Source organism: Scomber japonicus, chromosome 18 (genome assembly GCF_027409825.1).
Source record: "Scomber japonicus isolate fScoJap1 chromosome 18, fScoJap1.pri, whole genome shotgun sequence".
NCBI lineage: Eukaryota > Metazoa > Chordata > Actinopteri > Scombriformes > Scombridae > Scomber > Scomber japonicus.
The window spans coordinates 13,555,711-13,576,521 of NC_070595.1; the positions used below are offsets into that span (position 1 = coordinate 13,555,711).

A 20,811-nucleotide genomic window follows, 5' to 3' on the forward strand; every position below is an offset into this window, starting at 1 on the left:
AGTAGTGCACAACTTTTTTATACAATATCATATGAATAGAAAATGAGAATGGCCTGAAGCATGAAGTACGAATACTTTTTAGTCTATTTATGTTTTATGAGAATATTGCACTTCCCCTGTGATGCTGAAAGTGGGTACATAAACTTTCAAAGACATTTATCAAATGGACTATGAGTATGAACTGTGGTGTGCTTGTTATACATAATGAACACTTTTGAGTATCTTGTTGTCATTTCAGACACAACACAAGCCAAGTTAAACTTCTGTTATCGGTTCATTGCAGAAAGTTTTGCCGTTTCTCCGATCATAAGCTCGCTTCTCTAACATTTAGGCCACCACTGCCCCAACAGACATTACTGACATTTCTAAACATATCATCTTTACAGAGTCACTTCCCCTCTCTCTGCACCTCTGGGAGCACATCTGCAGCTGTGAAACTGTGTAGAAACTGTCAGAACTGCAAATAAACTTCATTAAAATGAGATACATGTATTTGCATGTCAGTATGTATCAAGGCATGAAGTAAAAATCTTATGTGCATATCAAACCATTTCATGAACATTATTTTAGATAGAAGACATACTGTACAGGTTACAGACTCAAATCAGCAGTAACAGTAGCTGAGTTGATTTATCTGTTAAGTTGTTCAGGTTGTGTCCACAATCACTCTTATACAGTAATTATTTTGGACCACGTTATTAATATTTATGCACCCTCAAAACTGTGTACAATGGAAAAAAATATCCATAGTTATGAACAGACATCACTGAATAAGTGATTATGGACACAGCTGTGGCTTTTATAGGTGACAGAAGGATCATGGAGGATTTTTGGTGTGTTAGATTATGTATGATGAGTGTGGCCTTGTGATGAGTTTGATTAGTTAATGACTGTAATGAGCTCCTCTTGTTTATGTCTGGGGAGTGTTAGTCATCGTAGCTGCTTGACTGATGATGCTTGACAGAAGTGTTTTGCATTTGACCGTGAGATAGTTCAACTGGAGCAGCCTGTGTCATTTACTTGTTGGTTTGAACTATGACATTAAAATTTGTTGTGACTTTTTCTTCTGCTGATTAGCAATCAGTGATTAAAAACTATTAAAAACAATTAAAAATTAAAAAAATAATTTGGTCAAAGGGAGTCAGACAAGAAAATACTGAGCTCCTGTAGAGGGTGCTGTTGTTAAAATTTTAACTTCATAAATTTGTACAATATGACCAATATGTTGTAAAGTCATCATTAAACCACAAGTGATCATGACATTACAATTGACATTGAAAAGTTGACTTTATATTCATGACCAGATATCAATCTATTATCAGTAATGTATAAGTGATTAGATGTTATTATACACAAACCCTTTGTAAATAACTAATAAATACAAGTTTAACAATGATCCAACCAGGAGACAAAGAATAACAGAATGTACGCCTTTAGAATTATTTGAAAGATGTTTCAATCATACCAACAATAAGTTATAATGCAATATTTCTTTCTGTCTTAATAATAACAATAATGTTTCGAAATGTGATATCTTATCCAATATGGAAGTTTCAAAACTGATATTGATAAATATACTGATGATCAGTCACTAATACCAAGTCTGTGGAGACTCTCATTCTCTCTTGCAGATTATCATTTACATGCTGTGGTATGAAGTGGATCAGACAACCTGCAGGAAAAGGACCAGAGTGGATAGGGGTCAGCTTCTCTAATGCCAGTAGGAATACTTACGCTAGAAGTTTGAGGACTCTGCAGTGTATTACTGTGCTAGACACATATACACACTGTTTATTACTGTAAGGAGCAGTAGTAAGGCTTTACAAAAACCCTCAGTGTTGTGTCTGTAACAAAGACCTACAGGGGGCAGTAGAGACGGTAGAAGAGAAGGCAGTAAGAAGACTGATATTGCTCCTAAAAGTGCACAGACATACAGATGAACACACACTGAAATCACTAGATGATGTTGTTGTTACCTACAATGTAATGGTGTGGAAAGCTCCCAATGATCCTGTTTGATTGGAGCACTGGTCACGAAATTCAACTTCAGTGATGGTAGCTACAAATACTACTCTCAGTCAGTTCAAGGCCGGTTCACCATCTCCAGAGACAACAGCAGAGAGCAGCTGTATCTGCAGATGAACAGTCTGAAGACTGTTATTATTATTGTGCTCGAGACTCACACACACATCTATATCGATAGATCACCACGACTATCTCATAAGATTTGTGCACATACAGTGTTTCAGTATTCACACCTTAAGTAGATGCAGATTCATGAAAAGAAGGGTTAGGGTTAACAAGGACGAAATGCATGTTTTTTGTTGTCTTTCATCAAAATATTAAAAATGCCCAAACATCTTTTTATTGAATTAATTTTTTTTAGTATTAATGTCAATATGTGAGCAGCTCTCTAGAGGCTAAAGTTTAGTTTAGTGCCCCTATACTCAGTTCAGGTAGTTTAAGAAAATGATGTAATTCTTTCACACCAGTCAGTGATATTTTAATTGTTTTTTAAAGCACATTTCCAGAGAGAGGATTGTCATGGAAATTGTCACAACACTAAACATAAATATGAAATAATACACAACACACTGGTTGAAGATTAAACAATCATTATTGTACAATAAGGAGACAGCATACAAACAGAATGACATCAGCTCACCTCAACAAGCAAAGAGTATGTCTGAACTATTATAGATTTGTTTAAGAGAACAATGAAATCATCTGTAATTGGTCAACCGTATCAGCCTATATGATTTTATCCAATAGAAGATGACCATGGAGCAGAACACATTCCACAAGACACATAGTTTATGAGGCAAAAGCAGTGACAACATCCACAATCTTAGTTTAAAATGATCAAACCAATTTTGATTCTTATTTACTTTTACAGGATCATTTTAAAAAGACAACTCACCTAAAACAACATTGATTCATCAGGCAGGCTCCTTCAATTGTTAATGTATTTTTTGTATGAATTTCAGTATGTGAGCAGCTCTCTGATGCCAGTGTTAATCTTCATGACTCCAAACCTCCAGAAAACTGATTTTGTTGTCACTTCATTTTTTGTTGGCAAATGATGAATTTAACTCAACGGTTACAGTAAATAAATGCAGTATTTTTAAAATCAAAAGTACACATAAATATCATTTTCACAATGACGGCCTATTTTATACATTTAAAGTAGAGTCAACAAAGACAGATTTTAAAAACAATTTAACAATGTCTGATAATGTGTTTTTATTTATTATTACACAAATTCAAAACAATTTATATTAGACTATATATATTATTGCTTATTTTAAATGAAATGTAATACCAGTGTGAGTTGACTAAATTAAACATATATCATATTTAAGTACAAGTTCAGTGTAGAAAATTGAGAGGGGAGACAGAGATTTTCAACTCAAAGTGTTAAATATAAGTACCAAGAAATAGGTAATTGTTTATTCAACTATATGCAAATAAATGTGATTCATAAGGAAGTGAAGTGTGTGTGTCAGTGAGAGGACAGAGGAGCTCACATCAGTTCAGCTTCAACATCAACCATGTTCTCTGTAGCTCTGATGCTGCTGCTGGCAGCTGGATCCTGTGAGGAGCTTTCAGTGGATTCACACTAATAAACACATTAGTAACACTGAATATTCACATGAATGATGGAGATAATGTTGATTTGTGTTTCCACAGGTGTGTACAGTATTGATCTCATCCAGCCAGACTCAATGGTTGTGCAGCCTGGACAGTCTTTGACCATCACCTGTCAGGTCTCTGGTTATTCTCTGACTGATAACAGCTATGCAACAGGTTGGATCAGACAGTGTGAAGGAAAACCAATGGACTGGATTTTTCATCAGTGGGGAGGAGGAGGCTTTTACCAAAATGATGCTCTGAAGAACAAGTTCAGCTACAGCAGAGACACTTCTACTAGTTCAGTGACTATTAAAGGACAGAATCTGCAGCCTGAGGACACAGCTGTGTATTACTGTGTACGAAGACACACAATGAGCAACAGTAGTGAGAGAGTCATACAAAAACTACTTCCTATGTTTACCACCACCAGGGAGAAAATTAATTTATTTTTGTAATAAAAATGTTTTATGTATCATCAGTGACTGAAATTGAGTCAGTATTAATTAGTAGTAATTAAGTTCAGTATCACCTTTGACTGAATACTGAATTCAGTCATTAATTCAAATGTTGCTAACACACCTTACATGAATAAAGAGAATATGGAATTAAAATAGTGAAATATATTTTCTTCATGAAAAAAAATCATGTATTTGTTTGTACTTTTCCTTTGAAGAAATACATAGAGAATATATAAAACGCTATTTTCTTCTTCGTATAATTCTGATAAATTAATTCTGTGTTAGTTAGTTAGTTCACATGTAAAATCAAGTATTTTATACAAAAGTTAACATATTGGTCATATGTGCAGCTTGCATTTGATTTGCAAGTTGTGAAACAAAAATATGAGAAAAAGTCATCTTTAAAAATATGCTTTAAAGGGAAAAGTCTATCCTATCACCATTCATATATTTGAAAAATATAAAACCTTTGTTTATCATGCATAGTTGAACCATTATCATAATCATCATCGTCATCATCATCATAATTGTCATTATTCTGATTCCCAGAACAGTCATAAGACTATTCTATCAGACTCCACTTAGACCAACATTAATCCTTCATGTGTTTGATTCTATGCAAACTCAGTGATCCTCCTTGTTTCTCAGCTATAAAGACTTCACATCAGACTGTCAGTGGAGATCACAGCACATCAGCTTCAACATCAACCATGTTCTCTGTAGCTCTGCTGCTGCTGTTGGCAGCTGGATCCTGTGAGTCTCTCTGGATTTGTCATAGTCAGCAATCCTTTTTGTAGTTTGATGATTTTTCACAAAACATTTTTCTTCTTTTAACAGGTGTGAAGTGTGAACAGTTGACACAGCCAGCCTCAGTGACTGTGCAGCCAGGTCAACGTCTGACCATCACCTGTCAGGTCTCTTATTCTGTAAGCGTCTATTGGACACATTGGATCAGACAGCCTGCAGGGAAAGGACTGGAGTGGATTGGAAGGAAATATACTGGAGACTCTAACTACAAAGATTCACTAAAGAATAAGTTCAGTATTGACTTAGACTCTTCCAGCAACACACTGACTTTAAATGGACAGAATATGCAGCCTGAAGACACTGCTGTGTATTACTGTGCCAGAGACCCACAATAACACAAACCATCAGCAGACCTGAACAAAAACCCCTCAGTGTCTGAACACTTGTAACATGAAGCCACCAGAGGAGGAGCTCTCACACCACTAATCATTTCAACACCAGTTCACTGATATTATAAAGGGAGAAAAAACACAGATAATATTAAAGACATTTAGGAAAATTTTTCTCTCTTTCTGACTCACAATATTTCTTTTTTAAGTCCAGATGAATAAATTGAAGCAAATTGCAGAAAGAAACAAACTGGTTAATGTACTGTAGTTTTCTTCCACAGTTGTTTTACAAAAGGCAACAAAGGTTATATTTCACACTGGACATTTTATTGTTATTGACTAAAGAACTTTGGTATCAATAATATCCATGTACTAAAGGGTTACATATCTTTCAAATATTCTCATCATTGTTCTTCAGTTGTGTTCCTACTGGGTTTTTCTTTCCAGCTGACATCCTGAATGTTATGAACAGTTTGTAAGTAAAACAAAAGAAACCAACATTTGTTCAAGATGTAATATTTTTTCATTAAAACTAAGACATTCATAATAATTATATAAACTTTATATTAAACTAGTATTGCACATTTTCAAAAGTTCAGTCCAGTAGTTTCCTCCCTGTGAGGAGGAGTCAATGCAAAACTTTGATGTCTTCCAGCTCTACTTATCTGACTGCAGAGAGGATGACAGAGAACAGTGGACACACAGTTTAACATGATGGACTATAGGACAGGACTGCTGCTTCTAACTATCTGCTGGACAGGTGAAGATTTTCACTGATCTTGAGTTGAAGTTGTCTTTAAAAAGTCACCAGTTTAAAGTAACTGATTATGTTGTTGTTTGTCCTAACAGGTGTTGATGGTCAGACTCTGACAGAATCTGAACCAGCAGTTAAAAAACCTGGAGAATCCCACAAACTGACCTGTACAGCCTCTGGATTGTCATTCAGCAGCTATGACATGCACTGGATCAGACAGGCTCCTGGAAAAGGACTGGAGTGGATTGCTTATATCAGTACTGGTGGTGGAAGCATCTACTACTCTCAGTCAGTTCAAGGCCGGTTCACCATCTCCAGAGACAACAGCAGAGAGCAGCTGTATCTGCAGATGAACAGTCTGAAGACTGAAGATTCTGCTGTTTATTATTGTGCTCGAGACTCACAGTGACTGGAGTTGGTTGAGCAGCTGTACAAAATCCTACAGTACTCATCAGACCCCCATTAACTCACATGTTTCACTAAAATGCCAATAAAATGATGTAATTCCTTCATGCCCAAACATGGTTTTATGAAATGTTATTTTCAACTTTGTTTTTAAAGTACATTTACAGAGAGAGGATCATTTTAACAATAATCATCCATGATTGTAATTCTTATCTCACTTACAACAACTTTTAATTTTTTATGTGTATTCAGTATTTGAGCAGCTCTCTAGAGGTTTATCTTCATGTCTGTGGCTTCAAACATCAGTAACACTGAAACTATTGAATATATTTTATGTAAAACTGCAAACCTTCAAAGTGAATAGATGATACATCATTTAAAATACAATTTTAAGTTAAATCATATCACCATTGTAAGGTCACTAAATTAACCACATATTATACTCAAGTATGTAAATTAAGAGGAAAGACTGAACTCTTCATCTCAAAGTGATAAATAGAAGTACTACAAAATAGGTAATTGTTTATTCAACAATATGCAAATAAATGTGATTCATAAGGAAGTGAAGTGTGTGTGTCAGTGAGAGGACAGAAGAGCTCACATCAGTTCAACTTCAACATCAACCATGTTCTCTGTAGCTCTGATGCTGCTGCTGGCAGCTGGATCCTGTGAGGAGCTTTCAGTGGATTCACACTAATAAACACATGAATGATGGAGATAATGTTGATTTGTGTTTCCACAGGTGTGTACAGTATTGATCTCATCCAGCCAGACTCAATGGTTGTGCAGCCTGGACAGTCTTTGACCATCACCTGTCAGGTCTCTGGTTATTCTCTGACTGATAACAGCTATGCAACAGGTTGGATCAGACAGCGTGAAGGAAAACCAATGAACTGGATTTTTTATCAGTGGGGAGGAGGTGACTTTTACCAAAATAATGCTCTGAAGAACAAGTTCAGCTACAGCAGAGACACTTCTGCTATAGAACAGTGACTATTAAAGGACAGAATCTGCAGCCTGAGGACACAGCTGTGTATTACTGTGTCCGCTACCACACAGTGATACAAACCACCAACAGACCTGTACAAATAACCAGCAATCAGAAAGACTCAAACAGCCAAATGCTGTAATTTCAAGTATTCAGTTGATTGTATGTGGACAGTTACTTTGTGACGGAGAAGTTGTTTGGTGTTTAAAAGTGTTTGACTTAAAGTCTCTATCAGTACAGAAGAGATTTGGGAAGTTTTTTAGAATACAAAGATGTGATAAGTTTAAACATTTTTATCAGTGTTTTATGCTTAGACATTATGTTCATTTTCTGTTCCACACAAAGGTAAAATAAAATAAACAGAATCCACATTAATTAAAAAACATAAATAATATTTATAAAAATAATATTTGTACTTTTTTTACTTTTGTCATCAATTCTGTCGATATTTAATATAATTATACAAGGAAAAAACATGTTGATCCTCAAATCAAGTAATAATGAAGTGGATCATATTATGATTGTGTTTCAGTCAAATTTACAGATCAGAACATTTAACATTTAAAAGATTAAATATTCAAAGTTTTATTTGTCACGAGCTCAGACAACATGTGCAGTGAAATGCAGGCTGGTATACTGCTGAGGCTGTGCTAAAACTCATAATGTGAAATAAATAATGCAAATCAGAAGAAGAGGAATAAATATAAAGGAAAATATATAGTGCATACAAAATAATAACAATAACAATAACAATTAATATACGTTAATGTACAGAGATATCCAAAGGATTAACAGAAGACAATGTGTGAGATGCTGCAAATACAGAGTAACGACAGGAGCTTTTCTGCTGGAATAGTGTGTTCAACATTTCCTTTTTTTTTACATTCTCCCTGCTCCTGTAGAAACACTCTTTTCATGTTTACGTCAATAATCATTTAAATTGTTTCGATGATTATTTTACTGTATGTGTTCATATGCTGTTCTTATGAATGGAGTGATGTGAAGCAGAGCTGTGATGCTTAAGCATTTCCTTTTTAATCCTGTAGAGGGAGGTCTATGCAAACTTTCCATCCCTTATAAACTCATCACCAGTAATTCTCAAGTCATTTGTGACAGAACAACTGGGACAGATTTTAAACCTTGCAAACTCTCAGATAAAAAAGCACTGAACCATATTTTTTACAGAATGGAAAATATGATTTTCTGGAGTTTATTCTCAATGCTTTGTATTCAAGGTTAGATCATTTTATACTTTTACACATAGAAAACTGTTTTTCTAAAAGAAAAAAAAGGAAAAAAAGACCTGTGATTGTGAAGTTTGATGGATGATAATCTTAATTTCTTTGCTTACAGGAGTTTGGAGTGAGATCAAACTGGAGCAGTCTCCCTCTGAGGTGAAAAGACCTGGAGAGACAGTGAAGATGTCATGTATCATATCTGGTTATAGCATGACAAGCTATGCTATTCACTGGATAAGACAGAGGCCAGGCAAAGCTCTGGAGTGGATTGGATGGATAAACACAAACACTAACTCTCCAACCTATTCCAGTTCCTTTCAAAGTCGTTTCAGTTTTACTCAACATGTTTCCAGCAGCACTCAGTACCTCGAGATCAAGAGTCTGACAGAAGAAGATTCTGCTGTTTACTTCTGTGCTCGAGAAAGCACAGTGACTGAAGACAGTGAAGCAGCTGCACAAAAACCTCCAAACAACAAGTAACAATGACATCTTGGTTTCTTATCAGCTGAATATTTACAAAAGCAAAACATCTTATTACTCACACTGATAGAGTTACTAATGTCACATTCACAAGTAAAAAGTACACATTATATAAAATGACTTTAAAAGGGAAACAGGCTGAAAAACATTTGATCAGTGAGCTTCATGGATCAGACGGGTGAGATGTCCTCAGTCCAAAATATATTCAAATGTTGATCATGAATGATTTGATGTGATGGCAATGAAACAATTTCCAAGAAGTATGTTGGTGATTAGAATAAGAGAATATTTATTATGTTATTGTACACTCTCATCTGCTGCATATTATGCTCTCACACAGTAATACTTTTTTAATAATAAGTAATATTTTTTATTTACTAATTTGAACAAACCATTTGTGTTAAAGTGTCTCATATCTGAACTAAAATGAACATTTTTTTCATTAAAATAAGTGTGGTTGTGTTGTTAATACTGGTATACATTTTACACATATTAAACTAAAACAACAACTAAATTTCCCAGTCTCATTAAATTACTGAGATCCAAATCCAGTCCAGTAGTTTTCTCCCTGTGAGAAGGATGCAAATGTCTTCCAGCTCTACTTTAATTCATGGCGAAGGAATAACTGTTTTCTTTTTGTCTTAACAGGTGTTGATGGTCAGACTCTGACAGAATCTGAACCAGCAGTTAAAAAGAATCCCACAAACTGACCTGTACAACCTCTGGATTCACATTCAGTGACTACAGCATGAACTGGATCAGACAGGCTCCTGGAAAAGGGCTGGAGTGGATTGCTTATATTAGTAGTAGTGGCGGTAGCACCAAACACTACTCCCAGTCAGTTCAAGGCCGGTTCAACATCTCCAGAGACAACAGCAGACAGCAGCTGTATCTGCAGATAAACACTCTGTAATTGATGAACTCACAATACAAATCAGATTGAGATGATTTGCATTAATGTACAAAATACTTCACAATTACACTTTACTAAAGTGCAGAATTATTAAAATGAAATATTATGTATTTCTGTGAAAACTATTTTTTAATTGTTATACAAATACATAATCCAACAGTTCTCATCTTTACTATAATTATCTCACATGAATAATGTCTTAATATGTTTTAAGCTCTTGACATATTTAATTCAATACATGGACTTCAGTTGATTGAATAAGTGATACATTTGCCAACATAAATGAAGTGTTTCAAGGTCGGGAACCAACACCATGAGTGCCAGCTGACCTTTCTTTACCCTCAGAGAAGGTACTGAGAGGTGCAACAGCCCAGGTCATGTCTCCTGAGTTAGATGCAGTTCCCGAATGTGCTCAGTGAGCCCTCAATATTATTAACAACATTATTATTATTATTATTATTATTATTATTGTTACAGCTTCCTTTATTTAGCTCCAGTTGAAACCCATTCTTATGCTCTGTATTTGTTTGTATGCAAACTCAGTGATCTTCCTCATCACACAATTATAAAGACTGTGAGTGGAGGTGAAAGAGGATCAGAAGGTCACATCTCTTCAGCTTCAACATCAACCATGTTCTCTGTAGCTCTGCTGCTGCTGTTGGCAGCTGAATCCTGTGAGTCTCTCTTTATTTTTCATACCCAATCATTCTTCTTTTACAGTAGAAATTAATATTTTGTCACACAACATTTTCTTCTTTTAACAGGTGTGAAGTGTGAACAGTTGACACAGCCAGCCTCAGTGACTGTGCAGCCAGGTCAGCGTCTGACCATCACCTGTCAGGTCTCTTATTCTCTTAGCAGCTATTACACACATTGGATCAGACAGCCTGCAGGGAAAGGACTGGAGTGGATGAGTTCTGACTCAAATGTCAAAGATTCACTAAAGAACAAGTTCAGTGTCAACTTAGACTCTTCCAGTAAGACAGTGACTCTAAATGGACAGAATATGCAGCCTGAAGACACTGCTGTGTATTACTGTGCCAGAGACCCACAATAACACAAACCATCAGCAGACCTGAACAAAAACCCCTCAGTGTCTGAACACTTGTAACATGAAGCCACCAGAGGAGGAGCCCTCACACCACTAATCATTTCAACACCAGTTCACTGTTACTGTAAAGAGAGAAAGAGTCCTTGAATATTGTAAAATGTTATCATAATTGTATTCAACAGCAGTTTTTTTCATTTATTGAAAGACTAAGAAATCACAATTAAATAAATCAACTTAATACAATTAAATAAATTCAGCTGATGATGTGGCTTAAATTCACATCATCTGAAGTCAGGATGTCATTCTCCATGATGTCAGTCTGATGATTCCATGATTATTTAAAAAAAGATTAAATCATTATTTGAATCATAATCAAACATTATTAACTGAATCTGTAGTTTTCAGCTAACTTCATGGCAATGTTACAATAATTAGTCAAACTAAAGAAACATGCTCTTTGTCAGCAGTTTATCTTTCTATGAAATGAACACTGAAACATTTCATCTTCCTTTTGCATTGTTTAAATATAAAGTGTGTACAGTATTGATCTCATCCAGCCAGATTCAATGAAGGAAAATCAGGCAGATTGATCAAAATCATGTTCTGAAGAACAAGTTCATTTTCCACACATACACTAGTAGAAATGTAACATTAAGTAGACTGATGACTGTTGATTTCTGTGTTCATGTAAACTCTACATGATACATTAGTTAATTTTAACAAGATACAAATAGTTTTTTCTGACTACTTTGGGTATATGACCAAACTCCAGAATTAATAAATAAGTGCTCAAGTCTCTGGATGTGAGATTGTATTCCACATGGAAGGACAAGTCATATTATGAAATAGAATAATTAATTTACTGTTTAACTATAACAGATTATCAGTAAATGAGCCACTCCCTCTCCATGATACTCTGATGCAAATCTTCAGTGTGTGCAGTGTACTTCTGTCCTGCTGACTGGTCTTGTTGTTTGTGTGCAGCATCAGAGGTCACATCTCCAGCTTCAGGATGATGAACACACTCACTCTTCTGCTGGTTGCTCTCTCTCTGCCCTGTGAGTTCTCCTGCTTCTTGTTGTTTTATCTTTTATCAGATAACATCAACTGTTAGTCACTCAGTGATACCAGAAAACTTCCCAGATGACTGTTTGTCTTTCTTTCTTCTGTGGTTTGTCTCTCTTTTCATCTCATCAGGTTGTACAGGTCAGAGTATGGAGTCCATTCCTTCCAGTTCAGTAGTGAAGAAGCCTGGGGAGACTCTCAGTCTCTCCTGCAGGGGATCTGGCTTCACATTTAGCTGCTGTACTATGCACTGGATCAGACAACCTGCAGGAAAAGCACTAGAATGGATTGGGATTGGTTTTTCTGATTCCAGTAGAAACGCTTTTGCTAGCAGTTTGAGAGGACGGATAGAAATCAGCAGAGATGATAGCAACAGCATGGTTCATCTGAGACTGTCCAACTTAAAGCCAGAGGACTCTGCTGTGTATTACTGTGCCAAACACACACTGGTTAAAGTAAACAGAGAGGCTTTACAAAAACCTAGAACACCTACAGGGGGCAGCAGAGGATCTGAAATATGATGGCAATGAGAGCAGTTTGACAAACACTTCCTTTATTTTTTTTAACAGTGTCACAGTCAGTAACTGACAGTCGCTCTCTTTTATTGAGACACCTGATGTCTATATGTGTTTGTCTTTCTATGTTTAATAAAACATATTTAAAGACAAAAACATGTTTTTTTTAGAGTTTGAAATAATAATTACAGAGCCCATAAAGGGACATGGTAAAAAGAAAAAAAAACTTTGATTTCTCGTGAGCACCAAATACTTTCTGGTGAGCACCAAATACTTTTCTGGAGTCGAAGGTAGCATAATTAAGGGTAGTTGTGTGTCCTGTGTTTAACACTCAACGCTGCTCAAAGAATGGCAGCAGAAGTGGATTTATTGTCTTTTCTCCAAACACTAAATATATCTGAAAGTGTCATCAACAAACTAAATGATGATAAGGTGAAGATAAATGTTTAGTCACATAAAGTAAGTAATACATGTATAGCCTAATGTCCTAATTCTCCTTGCATTTTGTGTACATCCACCTAAATCCACAGAGCTGGCCAGATGTTTGTAACTGTTCATGAATGAAATTAATTATGCGATCTAAGGTGGTGTGTGTATCCCTTGCACCGAAACAGGCTACAAGACTTCAAAATTTGTTTTAAATGTCTTTCAGGGCACACTCACACTAGGGCCAGTTGTTCCCTACCGTGCTGAAGCACCAATGACCCCCCAAATATTGTTATTTACAAATAAAAAAACACAGAACATTGGTGAAATATATTCACTAAAACATAGGCCGACAGTTTACTCTCATAAAACATGCACAGGTGTGTGTTTATGTGCTGTGCAACGGTAAAACACAACACATCAGATCAATTAACACAACGCACTATGATTAAAAAGTGCAAGCTTGTTCTTCTGAGTCATGCCTGTGTAGTATGCAGTACTACATACATGTGTAAAAAAGACTAGTAAAAGCAGACGTACTGATTCAACTCTTTACTCCAGTAAAAGTAAGAAAGTTCGATCACTAGTGATCATTCACGCTCACAGGAATAGACTTACAGTAGTTTAACTGAATAATTTAGAAGTCGCCAAATGTCGTCTGGTGAGCACAAGATACTTTCTCGTGCTCATGAGAAAGTATCTTGTGTGCACCAGAAACTTTCTTTTCTTTTTTCTTTTCCCCATGTCCCTTTACGGGCTCTGTAAATAATCACATTGTATTACTGTCTTTAAAAGTATGCTATACTTTGTGTGATTCAGTAATTGTACATTTGAGCGATCAACAATAACAAGTTCAGTTTCCCCATGGATCCATTCCAATGCTCCGTTGAAAAGTATTACACATCTTGGATCAGACAGCCTGAAGAGAAATGATTGGACTGTATTGAAATGAGAATTGGACACACATCATACTACAAAGATACACAACAGAACAAATTCAGTATTGACTTAAACTCTTCCAGCAACAGAGTGACTCTAAATGTGCAGATTTTTCAGCCTTGAATTTAAATCACACAGTTTGGACTAATGTGTGTTGAAACTACAATGAGATTTTAATCAAAATTTGTTCTGTGAGGAGGAGTCAATGCAAAACTTTGATGTCTTCCAGCTCTACTTATCTGACTGCAGAGAGGATGACAGAGAACAGCGGACACACAGTTTAACATGATGGACTATAGGACAGGACTGCTGTTTCTAACTATCTGCTGGACAGGTGAAGATTGTCACTGATCTTTATCTGACATATTTTCATTTGTATCACCAACTTGATGCATGTTTGGGTCTTTTTTGTCTTAACAGGTGTTGATGGTCAGACTCTGACAGAATCTGACCCAGCAGTTAAAAAACCTGGAGAATCCCACAAACTGACCTGTACAGCCTCTGGATTGACATTAAGTGGCTACTGGATGGCCTGGATCAGACAGGCTCCTGGAAAAGGACTGGAGTGGATTGCTTATATCAATACTGGTGGTAGTAGCACATACTACTCTCAGTCAGTTCAAGGCCGGTTCACCATCTCCAGAGACGACAGCAGAGAGCAGCTGTATCTGCAGATGAACAGTCTGAAGACTGAAGATTCTGCTGTTTATTATTGTGCTCGACACTCACAGTGACTGGAGTTGGTTGAGCAGCTGTACAAAATCCTACAGTAAACATCAGACCCCCATTAACTCACATGATGAATGTTTCATTTAAAACTTCAATAGAATGTAATTCCTTCATCCCCAAATGTGTTTTACAAAGCCTTAAATTTGAAATGTGTTTTTAAAGTACATATCCACAGAGAGGATAATTTTAACAATAATCATTAATGATTATAATTATTATCTCACTTACAACTACTTTTTTTTTGTTTTCATTTTTTTATATGTATTCAGGATGTGAGCAGCTCTCTGGTTTATCTTCATGTCTGTGACTTCAAACATCAGCAACAATGAAACCATTAAAAATATTTGATATAAAACTCCAAACCTTCACACAGCTGCATAAAATTTAAATTCTTAGATGATTTTATTGTCACTTAAACTGTTGATGGCAAATGATGAATTTGACTGTACAGGTAAAATATATAAATAAAGTATTTTCAAAATAAATATAATTTTCACCATGTCAGAGGATTTTAAACTTACATGCAGTTATGGACAACTTTGATGGATGTAAATAAACATTCACTTTCTGGTTTTACTAAACTGAAAAACTAAATGCCAAGACAAATCTATTTATTTACACACTGTGAGGAGGAGTCAATGCAAAACTTTGATGTCTTCCAGCTCTACTTATCTGACTGCAGAGAGGATGACAGAGAACAGTGGACACACAGTTTAACATGATGATGGACTATAGGACAGGACTGCTGCTTCTAACTATCTGCTGGGCAGGTGAAAATATTAACAGATTCTTATATGACATAGGTTTTATTTCTCTTTTAAAGTTATCTCCAAAATCGTAACAACTTAGTGCATGTGATTGTTTTCATTTTTGTCTTACCAGGTGTTGATGGTCAGACTCTGACAGAATCTGAACCAGCAGTTAAAAAACCTGGAGAATCCCACAAACTGACCTGTACAACCTCTGGATTCACATTCAGTGACCACAGCATGCACTGGATCAGACAGGCTCCTGGAAAAGGACTGGAGTGGGTTGCTTATATCAGATATGACAGTGCTAACATCTACTACTCTCAGTCAGTTCAAGGCCGGTTCACCATCTCTAGAGACAACAGCAGAGAGCAGCTGTATCTGCAGATGAACAGTCTGAAGACTGAAGATTCTGCTGTTTATTATTGTGCTCGACACTCACAGTGACTGGAGTTGGTTGAGCAGCTGTACAAAATCCTACAGTAAACATCAGACCCCCATTAACTCACATGATGAATGTTTCATTTAAAACTTCAATAGAATGTAATTCCTTCATCCCCAAATGTGTTTTACAAAGCCTTAAATGTCCAAAAAAATGATGTAATGCCTTCATGCCCAACATTTTTTTTATGAATAAGGTGATATTTTAATTGTGTTTTAAAGTACTTTGCTGGAGAGAGGATCATTTTCAACAAATACTCTTAATGGTTTTTATTCTCATCTCACCTAAAACAACATTTTTACATTTTTTTAAATGAAAAAAAATAATATATATATGAATTTCAGTATGTGGGAAGCTCGCCAGAGGCCATATTCATGTATTTGGCTTCAAACTTCAACAACACATTGAAACAATTAAATATATTTTATGTAAAACTCGAAACCTTCACACAGCTGCAGAAAACTCAAACTGTAACATGATTTCGTTGTCACTTCACTTTCTTTTGGCAAATGATGTATTTTACTTTACAGGTAAAGTAAATAAATACAATATTTTTATAATTAAAAGTAGACATTAACATAATTTTCACCTGACAGAGTATTTGAAACGTACATGGATATAAAGCACCATAGCACCTTTATAAAGCAGCTGTACAAAATCCTACATTAACCATCATCACTAGGCTGACATATTTCTATTCATATCTTTTATTACATCTAAGTCATTGTTGTTTCTGTTTTTAATAAACTCACAACACAAAACAGGAAATGACAGAACAATCATGTTGCTGAAATCATTGTTCAGGTACAGGCTCATTAATATAAATGATCTTATTTGAAATGTAATGTCTCAATGTTAGTCAAAATGTTTATCTGATCTTTATCTGACTCATTTTCATTTGTATCACCAATTTGATGCATGTTTGGCTCTTTTTTTGTATTAACAGGTGTTGATGGTCAGACTTTGACAGAATCTGAACCAGCAGTTAAAAAGCCTGGAGAATCTCACAAACTGACCTGTACAACCTCTGGATTATCATTCAGTGACTACTACATGGCCTGGGTCAGACAGGCTCCTGGAAAAGGACTGGAGTGGGTTGCTTTTTTTATCACTACTGACAGTAGCACCAAATCCTACTCTCAGTCAGTTCAAGGCCGGTTCACCATCTCCAGAGACAACAGCAGACAGCAGCTGTATCTGCAGATGAACAGTCTGAAGACTGAAGATTCTGCTGTTTATTATTGTGCTCGACACTCACAGTGACTGGAGTTGGTTGAGCAGCTGTACAAAATCCTACAGTATTCATCTTTACTGATACACCACAACTATGTCACAAGATCCTTGTACAAAATGTGTTTCTGTATTCAAACCTTGATTAGATGCAGATTAATAAAAAAAGATCATTTAAACTGATTATATTTGTGAAGGGCAGTGCAATATAGAAAAGTATATGAACAAGGACAAAATTCTGATAATAATAATAATAACATTAATAATAATAATAATAATAATAATAATAATAATAATAATAACGCATTTTATTTAAAGGCGCCTTTCAAAGCACTCAAGGTCACCTTACAAGGCACATATAACACAACAACAATACATCAAACAATATAAATCAGGTGACATTTAGTGCAAAGATAAAGAATAAATATGAATGTGACTACAAAGTGCATTAGTACAATAAATAAACAAGAATGAAAATTGCATAGTTACTGAGAGACAGAGTATGCCACTCTGAATCGGTGCGTTTTCAGGCGGGATTTAAAGGTGGAGACAGGGTCTGAAGTGCAAATGTCTGGTGGGAGAGTTCCATAGGCGGGGGGCAGATCGGCTGAAAGCTCTTGACCCCATGGTGGTTAAGTTGGCAGATGGGGCGAAGAGCTGGTTGGCAGAGGAGGATTGGAAATATCTGGAAGGTGTGTAGATGTGAATAAGTTCAGAGAGATATGAGCAAGTAGCTTTTACCAAAATTATGCCCTGAAGAACAAGTTCAGTTATATGACATAATCACAATACATTTATATATAGATTATATATTTCATCAGAAAAAAATGATTATCTCAAATAAAAATGCAACAATAAATTTTTCTCAAAGACAGCAGGACACTCAAAATCTACTCAGCTCATCCTTTCTGTCATGAAGGAGTCTTAAATCACAAGCTGCTGGTTAATACATTGTGTAAAGATCATTTTATTTAGTGTCTTTCTGTGTTCATAATTGTGAAGTAAACATTATTTGACAACAAAGCTGATATTTTCTTTTCTGATATTTTCACACGATTCTTTTTTTTTGCTATAATGATTTAAAAACATATAATTTATTATCCATGGTGAAAATGTCTCTAATAACAATCCTCAATGTTATATTAATATTATTATGTGTTCACAACAATATATTTATAATAACTGTAGAGTTGTATTATTTTAAATACTTAATTTTCAAAGTGTGAGTTCACATGTGAGTAATGAGATAAAATATTGATTGTAAAGCAGAGGTGATTTCCATAATAAAAGTCATCAGACTCTTCTATCATTCTCCACTTAGACCAACATTAATCCTTCATGTTTTTGATTCTATGCAAACTCAGTGATCCTCCTTGTTTCTCAGCTATAAAGACTTCACATCAGACTGTCAGTGGAGATCACAGCACATCAGCTTCAACATCAACCATGTTCTCTGTAGCTCTGCTGCTGCTGTTGGCAGCTAGATCCTGTGAATCTCACTGAGACACTAACAGTATGATCACAGCACACTGACTGTTCACTGTTGTTACACTGACTCAATTTTCAACATGTTTTCCTCCACAGGTGTGAAGTGTGAACAGTTGACACAGCCAGCCTCAGTGACTGTGCAGCCAGGTCAACGTCTGACCATCACCTGTCAGGTCTCTTATTCTGTTAGCAGCTATGCTACAGCTTGGATCAGACAGCCTGCAGGGAAAGGTCTGGAGTGGACAATACGTGGAGGTGTTGGATGGACCACATACTACAAAGATTCCCTAAAGAACAAGTTCAGTATTGACTTAGACTCTTCCAGCAACACAGTGACTCTAAATGGACAGAATATGCAGCCTGAAGACACTGCTGTGTATTACTGTGCCAGAGACCCACAATAACACAAACCATCAGCAGACCTGAACAAAAACCCCTCAGTGTCTGAACACTTGTAACATGAAGCCACCAGAGGAGGAGCCCTCACACCACTAATCATTTCAACACCAGTTCACTGTTACTGTAAAAATAGAAAAAAAAAATTATAATAATATTATATGATACAGTATAAACATTTAGAAAACAGTTTTCTCTCTTTCTGACCCACAATATTTATATTTCACGTCCAGGTCAATAAATTAAAACAAATTGCAGAGACTTAAATAAATTGGCTAGTGTAGTTTTCACTGATGTTAATTTTACACACGGTTTATTACACACTTTATGAGAAAAATAAAACAAAGTAACATTTGTTCAAGAGGTAAATTTATATTTTAAAAAAATCAATTATTACCAATTATGTAAACTGTAAAAGTTTAATCCAGTAGTTTCCTCCCTGTGAGGAGGAGTCAATGCAAAACTTTGATGTCTTCCAGCTCTACTTATCTGACTGCAGAGAGGATGACAGAGAACAGTGGACACACAGTTTAACATGATGGACTATAGGACAGGACTGCTGCTTCTAACTATCTGCTGGACAGGTGATGATTGTCACTGATAATTATCTGACATATTTTCATATCACCAACTTGATGCATGTTTGGGTCTTTTTTGTCTTAACAGGTGTTGATGGTCAGACTCTGACAGAATCTGAACCAGCAGTTAAAAAGCCTGGAGAATCCCACAAACTGACCTGTACAACCTCTGGATTATCATTCAGCAGCTACTGGATGAACTGGGTCAGACAGGCTCCTGGAAAAGGACTGGAATGGGTTTCATCTATCAGTAATGGTGGTGGTAGCACATACTACTCTCAGTCAGTTCAAGGCCGGTTCACCATCTCCAGAGATGACAGCAGAGAGCAGCTGTATCTGCAGATGAACAGTCTGAAGACTGAAGATTCTGCTGTTTATTATTGTGCTCGAGACTCACAGTGACTGGAGTTGGTTGAGCAGCTGTACAAAATCCTACAGTAAACATCAGACCCCCATTAACTCACATGATAAATGTTTCATTAAAAATGTCAAAAAAATGATGTAATTCCTTCATGCCCACATTTTTTCAATGAAAAAGATAATATTTTAATTGTGTTTTAAAGTACTTTGCTGGAGAGAGGATCATCAAATTCAACAAATACTCTTAATGGTTTTTATTCTCATATCACTTAAAACTGCATTTTTACATTTTCTTAAATCAAACAAAATAGAATATACATATATATATATATATATATATATATATGTATGTATATATGAATTTCAGAATGTGGGAAGCTCGTCAGAGGCCATATTCATGTATGTGGCTTCAAACATCAGCAACACATTGAAACTATTAAATATATTTTATGTAAAACTCGAAACCTTCACACAGCTGCAGGAAACTCAACCTGTCACATGATTTCGTTGTCACTTCACCTTCTTTTGGCAAATGATGTATTTTACTTTACTGGTAAAATAAATAAATACAATATTTTTATAATTAAAAGTAGACATTAACATAATTTTCACCTGACAGAGTATTTTAAACGTACATGGATATAAAGCACCATAGCACCTTTATAAAGCAGCTGTACAAAATCCTACATTAACCATCATCACTAGGCTGACATATTTCTATTCATATCTTTTATTACATCTAAGTCATTGTTGTTTCTGTTTTTAATAAACTCACAACACAAAACAGGAAATGACAGAACAATCATGTTGCTGAAATCATTGTTCAGGTACAGGCATA

The 20,811-nt window shown here is 35.7% G+C and overlaps 8 gene segments (V, D, J or C); all 8 read left to right on the forward strand.

The window, feature by feature from the left end:
• Positions 1-4,801: 4,801 nt before the first annotated feature.
• LOC128378837 (Ig heavy chain V region 5A-like) lies at positions 4,802-5,233 on the forward strand. The segment is given in 2 exon segments: positions 4,802-4,844; positions 4,929-5,233. Coding segments are annotated over 2 exon segments (348 nt in total).
• A 705-nt stretch (positions 5,234-5,938) lies between these two features.
• Positions 5,939-6,390, forward strand: LOC128378827 (Ig heavy chain V region 914-like). The segment is given in 2 exon segments: positions 5,939-5,987; positions 6,077-6,390. Coding segments are annotated over 2 exon segments (363 nt in total).
• Positions 6,391-7,011: 621 nt separating this feature from the next.
• Positions 7,012-7,379, forward strand: LOC128378848 (Ig heavy chain V region PJ14-like). The segment is given in 2 exon segments: positions 7,012-7,054; positions 7,129-7,379. Coding segments are annotated over 2 exon segments (294 nt in total).
• A 3,257-nt stretch (positions 7,380-10,636) lies between these two features.
• Positions 10,637-11,062, forward strand: LOC128378846 (Ig heavy chain V region XIG14-like). The segment is given in 2 exon segments: positions 10,637-10,679; positions 10,770-11,062. Coding segments are annotated over 2 exon segments (336 nt in total).
• Positions 11,063-14,286: 3,224 nt separating this feature from the next.
• On the forward strand, positions 14,287-14,735 carry LOC128378816 (Ig heavy chain V region 6.96-like). The segment is given in 2 exon segments: positions 14,287-14,335; positions 14,422-14,735. Coding segments are annotated over 2 exon segments (363 nt in total).
• A 716-nt stretch (positions 14,736-15,451) lies between these two features.
• Positions 15,452-15,926, forward strand: LOC128378818 (immunoglobulin heavy variable 3-30-3-like). The segment is given in 2 exon segments: positions 15,452-15,500; positions 15,613-15,926. Coding segments are annotated over 2 exon segments (363 nt in total).
• Positions 15,927-18,597: 2,671 nt separating this feature from the next.
• Positions 18,598-19,043, forward strand: LOC128378836 (immunoglobulin heavy variable 3-23-like). The segment is given in 2 exon segments: positions 18,598-18,640; positions 18,736-19,043. Coding segments are annotated over 2 exon segments (351 nt in total).
• Positions 19,044-19,570: 527 nt separating this feature from the next.
• On the forward strand, positions 19,571-20,015 carry LOC128378826 (Ig heavy chain V region 914-like). The segment is given in 2 exon segments: positions 19,571-19,619; positions 19,702-20,015. Coding segments are annotated over 2 exon segments (363 nt in total).
• Positions 20,016-20,811: the final 796 nt, after the last annotated feature.